This window comes from Adiantum capillus-veneris, chromosome 5 (assembly GCF_014529385.1).
Source record: "Adiantum capillus-veneris isolate H3 chromosome 5, ASM1452938v2, whole genome shotgun sequence".
In the NCBI taxonomy this organism is placed as follows: domain Eukaryota; kingdom Viridiplantae; phylum Streptophyta; class Polypodiopsida; order Polypodiales; family Pteridaceae; genus Adiantum; species Adiantum capillus-veneris.
In genome coordinates, this window is record NC_140935.1 from 155,701,684 (window position 1) to 155,709,347 (window position 7,664).

Here is a 7,664-nt window from a genome sequence, read left to right on the forward strand (position 1 = left end):
GTAACTCACCATTGGGATGAGGTGTGTGAAAGCCTACATGATGGAGAAGAATGTGCTCTATCTATAGTATGTTAGGTTAAGTTAATGGACACAAGCTCCATTCATAATGTAAGTGAACACCAAAACTTCTCAAATATATCAAAAGAGAGCACAATCAAGCCCATTGTATGTATGCAGGGGGGCTTAAGCACCTTGGAGTACATCATGGATATCAATAAAGAACCTTACATCATTGCTTACATAGGTAAAATCTAATTCGGAAAGTGGGAGATGGGTATGGATGCACCTAACATGGTGGTAATCCATGACACAGGCTACGGGCATGCAAGGACATATTGGGAGCACTATTGGGAGCAAAGCCTTGCCATTACACACTCACAGAAATTGTTTGCAAACACTTGCTTAGCTTCTCTCTTCTTCTTTCAAGTCATCCTAGACCTCCTAATATGCCATTAACTAGGTTTGGTTTGATTGCTATCACTAAGCTCTCATTCTCTTCTTGCTTTTTTTTTTTTGCTTGAGCTCTAGTGACCACATGTACAAATATCCTAGGCTCATTTTCTATTGTGGATGTTTTGTATTAGAAACCATGGTCTTGAGTACTTCATCCTCTCGCCCGGGCTTTCCCCGGACACTTCTGTACCCGCCGCAATTCATGACTAGCCTGCAACTTGCAATGCTCTTTTATTGAAAAAAACAAAGAAGCTAATCATTTGGCACTCACAATTCAAGCCTCTCTTTGCTACTAATAGCCTTAATCCCTTGGTGACCTTCCTAGCTACTTTTAATTAAAGATTCTGCTGTAGTAAAATGATAAGTAACATCACTCACACCAATCATCACTCTCCTTTATCAAGACCACTCATAGGGGTATCACCGATAGGAAAAAAATTGTCGAATGAAAAAATTAATCCATAATTTGGACGAAGCCAAAAGGTAAGATGATGCTAAGGCCTTGATTTTGATAGGCCACAAATTGTGTACCTTGCTTTGTATACATCTAGAAGTAAGACTAGGTAACTAAAATCTAGCTGCAAAATTCTTGACAGTTCTACCACATTCTCAATCCATGCTATATGGCGGGCTGTCCACCTCTTCCCCATCATCTTCAAACCCAGCATAGGCATACACATTTGACAATACAACATAAGCAGCAGCATGCTTGGGCTGAATCTTCGATGCAAACTCAAATGCCAATTTAGCCAGATCCACATTGCAATGTGTCTGACAAGCACCAAGCAAGGATAGCCAGGCTGTCTCATCAGCCTCCACTGGCATCACTGCTAACATGGACTTTACTCTATTGAAATCCCCTGCCCTTGCCAGAAGATCTAGCATGCTACCATAATGCTTCCCCTCTGGTATTAACTCGTACTCGCGACTCATTGACACAAGGTACTCTACTCCTTCAGTGACAAGGCCGGTGTGGCTGCAGGCTGAAATGATCGATGTTGACGTAACCCTATCTGGCTTCAGGCCCATTAGTTTCACATTCTCTAACAAGCGCAGGACTGCTGTGCAACTCCCTTCTCCTGCATAGCAATTGATGCACGCATTCCAAGATCCAAGATGACACCCTGACATCTCATCATGGCACACATTTGAATCTCTCAAACTAGCACAGCTCCCATAAGCATGTATCAAAGATGTCGCGAGGGATGGCATTGCTTCTAAGCCAGCACAAACAACATCGAAATGAAGCAAGTTGCATAATTCCAGAAAGCCCATTGTGCAGCATGCTTTTAAAGTAAACATTAGTGTAACATCAGTAGTTACACAATGGTTTTGCATCTCCCTGTACAGCATCAATGCCTTTTCGTCTTGACCTTGTTCAACATAAACCGAAATCATGGCATTCCACGTCACAACATTGCGGGGCTGGATGGCCTCAAACAGATGCTCAGCATCCAAGAGAGCACCACACTTACCATACATGTATATTATCGTAGTGCCAACGGCCAGATCATGTGCATAACCTTTCTTGTGTGCAGCTGCATGAACTGCACGCCCAATTTCTAGAGCTGCAACTTTTGTTGAATTCCTTGCAACAAAAAGCGTTTTTTCCGTCTCTGCAAGGATGGAGCAGGCTCGGAGAGCAACTACACATGTCACCGGGTCTGACTGGATTCCCTCTTGATGCATCTGTCTGTATAACAATAGAGCCTTTTCACCCTGGCTCTCGTCAACATACACCGAGAGCATTGCACTCCATGAAACTACATCAGGGTCCTCCATAGCCATGAAAACATTCTCTGCTTCCACAATAGCCCCACATTTCCCATACAAGTTCAACAGTGCTGTACTAACAAAACTGTCGAACTCTAACTTCAACATTCTCACATCATTGTGCAATGCCTGTCCAACCTCCATTGCCATGTTCTTGTTTCCTTTCCCGGCCGCAGCAACAATTTCTTCCTTCTCTGACAAGATGCCACATGCTTGAAGAACAATAACAAGAGCTAAATGGTCTGGAACTATGTGTTCTCGCAGCATTTGCACATACAGCTGCAAGACTTTCACCACTTGGCCTTGCTCCAAATAAGCCGAAAGCATCGCTGTCCATGACACAACATTGTGATGCAGCATAGCAAGAAACACATTCTCTGCCTCTGTAATTGCTCCACATTTTCCGTACATACTCACAAGCGTATTGCCAACAAAAATATCCGATAAAACTCCTCTCCTGCGGGCATCAGAGTGTAATCCATATCCAATCCCAAGCAGCATCACCTTTTCTGACTGTTCTTCAGCATCAAAAACTTCTTCACAATCAGCAAGGGAGCAAACTGCCTGAATTGCAGGCACGATAGCATATTTGTCAGGCTTTATACATTCCATTTGCCTTTGCCGGTACAGCTGCAAGGCTTTTTCCATGTGGCCCTGGTCAACAAACACTGCAAGCAATGCACTCCATGACACAATACTTCGCTCCGACATTGCGCCAAATGTATTCTCAGCTTCCGAAATTGCTCCACATTTACCATACATAGTCAAAAGGGCGGTCTCAAATATCAAATCTGTTGTAGCTTCTTTGGTACAAGTATCAGCCCCCACTGCCTGTCCTATCTCCAACGCTATCACCTTGTTGGGTCTCCCTTTCAAAACACGCTCTTTACTTTCTGCAATCGAGCAGCAGGCCTGAAGAGCACTCACAGCTGCAATACTATCAGGTTTAAAACCTTCAACATGCATTTGCCGATAAAGCTGTAAGGCCTTCACTCCTACATCATGCTTAACATAACCGGCAAGCATTGCAGTCCATGATACGACATTGCGCTGTGCTAGTGAGCTGAATGCATGCTCTGCTTCTGCTATCGCCCCACACTTCCCAAAGAGGCGGACAAATGTGCTGCCAACAAAAACATCAGATGTGAAACCTTCCCTTTGAGTGTCAGCATATAGAGCCTTAACAATCTGCAAAGACATTCGTGTGGTTGGCCATCTGTCAGGAGCTAAGGATTTCTCCTGCTCTATAAGAAAGTCACATGCCTGAATAGCAAACAAAAAGGTTTGCTTGTCTGAGCCCGCACCTTCCTCTTGCATTTGTCTATAGCATTCTAAACCTTTTCTGCCCTGGTCCTGCTCAACATAAGCTGAAAGCATAGCATTCCATGTCACGACATTGCGCTCGCTTAATGCAATGAACACAATCTCTGCTTCTGCAATTTCCCCACACTTACCATACATACTTATGAGTGTGCTGCCTACAAACACGTCAGATGTGAAGCCTTTGATCGAAGCCTCAGCATGCAATTCCCTGCCCTTTTGAAGATTTTGTAAGATTCCACACGCCTTCAGCAAGCTGATATATGTATACCTGCTCGGCTCCACCCCATCATCTAGCATTAACGTGTGCATTTCAATGGCTTCTTCAGCATGCCCACACGATACATGAGCTGAGATCATCGCAGTCCAAGAATAGACTGTGCGGTCAGGTAATGCCTTAAAAATTGAATGAGCATCTTCAACGGCAGCACACTTTGCAAGAGTGACCACCAGGAAATTACCAAGAAACCCAGAAACTTGTATGTTATGATGGCTAAGGTGCTTGCATACTTGCCTTGGAACATTAGCAACCGTACTTTTGTTGCAAGCCCTGAGAAGGCACAAGTATGTGCCAATAGCCAGGCCTCTATCAATGCGAGAGAGGACATCAACAGCATGTTCCAGCTTCCCTTGCTGGCAAAGACTCTCAATAAGGGGTTCATTGTCAAATTTATCCTTCGAAGTAATACACTGCCAAGTAAGAGCAGAGTTCTCCATAGCTTGTGAATCATGATCATGACCAACCCCGGAGAATGGTAAGATATTTGATGCCCCTGCATTTTGAAGTTTACAAGGTTTGAAGCGATCAATGCAACCATCATTCAAATCACATGCCTTGACATGAATGCAAGCATGCCGTTTTCGCTCTGATAAGGCAAATGAGCACTGCCAAAGTGTGTATCGACAAACACGAATTGGGGTATAAAGCATAATACACACACAAGGGCATTTCTGCAAAGAAAACTACCAGAAAGATGCATGGTTGCCGGACTGAGTTCCTTCTTTTGCTTCTGCTTCACATGCACTAAGCCATGCTTTACTGGCCACGCATGTAGCTTGCTTCTTCCAGGATACAAGCAGACTCATCCCATCCGCACAGGCAGGAGATGGGAGCAGCTCACACCAGCACGTGATGCTAAGGGGAGGACCGCGCATAATCACAGGAGAACCCTCAGAATCCTCAGGATGGTTTTTCCTCCTTTCGTCGCCATGGTTGCTGAACATTGCTAGCTTTGCAAAAGCCACGATTAATAAGACCTTAGGCAGTTGGAAGATATCAGAAAGGTAAGGCTTCTCTCCACTGAGAATTCCCTTCAACCTGAAGCCTCTAATCAAGCTCATTTTTTTAAGGTTAGCCACGTCACCTCGCTCGATGATGAGAAAGGGATAGCAGTTCATAACCAGGATGAAATGGCTAGTCTGATGCTGAGCTATCTTAGTCAAATCATTGGACGATTAGAGATCCAGTCCCAAGAAGTGGAAGAAGTCAAAGGGTCCTTACTTCAGAGTGTCAAGAAGAAGATTCCCCACTCATAAGCTAATTTCTTGGAAAGGATATTTTTCGAAGACGAACGTTCTCTAGCATTGCAAGCCCTTGGCAAGGAAAAGTCCCCTAGTTGGGATGGGATGACGGTGGAATTCTATAGAGAATTCTAGAGACAAGTGTAAAGAGAGGGCTTATTAAACCCATCCCCAAACAGAGCTTTTGTTCTCAACTGAAACACTGGCGGCCTATAACGATGATGTCGGTGGCCTATAAAATTATTGCTAAGGCTGTAGCCCTCAGACTAGCCCCCTTACTAACCAAGATCATCTCTTCCCATCAACATGGGTTCATCAAAGGAAGGTCCATTTACGATAACATCTTGGCAGCAATGGTGGGCATCGAGTATGTAATTGTCACAAAGCAAGAGTGTGTAGTGCTACAGTTGGACCTGGATAAGGCTTATGACAGAATAACATGGACATATATAGAAGCCGTCATGGAAGCTCTGGGCTTTGGGCCGTGCCTATGTCGTCTGGTAAGGGTACTGGGAGCTGGAGACAGTCAGAGCTACTATTCAACGATAGAATTGTGGGCTCGTTTGAGGTCAAAAGGTCTATTAAGCAGGGATGCCCTTTGGCCCCCCTGCTTTTCGCCATAGGATCACATCCTTTAATCACGACGCTCGAAGCTAGTGCGGAACGAGGGGAGTTGCAAGGCTTGGCTTTGCCAGGAAATAGCCAACTCCTAGTAGAACTTTTTGCAAACGATTCTCTCCTCTTCTTGAAGGCGTGCCCCCAGGTCATCAGGAAAGCTTTGGAGATTGTACAAATATTCTCAGTAGCTTCGGGGTCCCAGTATAATGTAGAGAAGTCAAGGCTGATCTCCCTATCGGAAAATGACTCATTTGACCCTTCTAAATGGGTGGGGGAGATTGTCACAAAAGGGAATATCTTCAGACATCTGGGAGCCCCGTTGGGGGTGGACGTAACTCACAAGCAAAGATTTGAGTGGGTGCTTGAAAAAATCAAAACAAAACATTAGGAGAAATATGAACCTTGCATGGGCCTTGTAAGGAATCCTAATTTTTAGGGATTAAGGCTAATGTTGTGTGGGGTTTAGGGGGCAAGGGCATTGAAGAAGGTAGTTTTGAGTAGGCTTTTCTAGCCTTTTTTTTAGACAAATGTAGGATGTGGACCTAAAGGGTTACTTTCTCTCTCTAGATTTTTTTAAAGTGAAGGAAGCATAGGGGTGTGTCCACATCAGCAAAAACGTGGGTCACAAAGAGACAAAATTTGACTTTTTTTAAAAAAATTCATTTTTACTTGTTTCTAACTTAAAAATCCCTCCCAACATACATACATATCCAAAAATCATTTTTTGACCCATTTTTTAACCCACAAGCTTAGAAAGTCCATTTTTTCATTGCTCTTTTCCCCCAAAAAGTAACAAACATTTTGTTCTCTCCTCCTCGTCTCTCCTCCCTCCTCCCTCCTCTCTCTCTCTCCCTCTCCTCTCCCTCCTTGCCCCTACCTTCCTCCTCCTCCCCAATCTCTCCCTCCCCCCCCTCCCTCCTTCTTTCCTCCCATCTTCCTCAACCTCTCTACCCTTCCCCCTCTATCTTTTCATCATTTGCTTCCTCACGCAACAGCTTCCATGGTGCTCACGAACATCACAAATGGTTTGCTTCCACCACCACGTACTCCGCACACCAAAAGCATACATATTCGCTTACCCACGGCATTTGCACCGAAGACCACTAGTGAAGGTGATCAAAAGTCATCACAGGAACGTCGCACCGTTTGTGAGACCAATGTTGACATTTGGGTGGATGGCCATTTGTATCCTTACGATCCTATAAGCCGCTTCCATCCACCATTTAATAGCCTTTCCACATTTCTTCAATTTCTTGGGAGGGGAGAAGCAGGTTTGTTAGGCTATTGCAAGCGGTTGTGTATGGGTGCAGGTGCTTCTTTGCATATGTGGATGCACAAATGTCAAGCTCTTCACCTCAAGACAACGGCATTACAAGAGTGTGTTGCCTCTTCGGAGAGGGTAGTTAAAACTCTTGAACAACAAATGCAAGAAAAGGAGTCCCACATCCAGAAGCTTACCAACAGCATCACATACTTGAAAGAAACACCCCTTGGTGCAAGGGAACGCAAACGCACGTATTCATCCATTGAAACTCTTGCACATTTGGGAGGAGCACGCAAACGACGAGTTACAGCCACAAGGTGATTTTGTCTTTACTTGCATGATGCATTCTTACTTCACACTATTTTCTAACATTTATGTTTATTTGTTGCTAGAAACTTCATCTATGAGGCATGCGGTGGAACAAGCCAAGATGATCGAGTCAACCTTCTCACTAGTTGTCTCAATACCCAAGACGTGATTTCTATCTTACAATCACCTGGAGGTAAGCACATTAAGGATGCAGTCACCAAGGACCTTATGCGTAAATTAAGAAATGTGGTTAGTGATGATGACGTTCAACAAGCTTGTGATGAGGCTGGAATCAGCACCAAAGACTATCAGGCTATTTCCCAACTCCTAAAGGATGCCCTCAAAGAACATGGCATTGTGGAAAACCTATTTCCCGTTCCTCACAAGGTCAAGCTCGCAAAGAAGG

The 7,664-nt window shown here is 44.4% G+C and overlaps 1 protein-coding gene across 1 annotated transcript; it reads right to left on the minus strand.

The window, feature by feature from the left end:
* Positions 1-839: 839 nt before the first annotated feature.
* Positions 840-4,867, minus strand: LOC147458354 (putative pentatricopeptide repeat-containing protein At3g01580). The gene is made up of 2 exons (XM_086513008.1): positions 4,514-4,867; positions 840-4,319 (listed from the first exon to the last, which is right to left on the minus strand). The coding sequence occupies exons 1-2, from the start codon at positions 4,524-4,526 to the stop codon at positions 1,063-1,065; spliced, it is 3,270 nt and encodes a 1,089-aa protein (XP_086369134.1). The 5' UTR covers positions 4,527-4,867; the 3' UTR covers positions 840-1,062.
* Between the last annotated feature and the right edge of the window lie 2,797 nt (positions 4,868-7,664).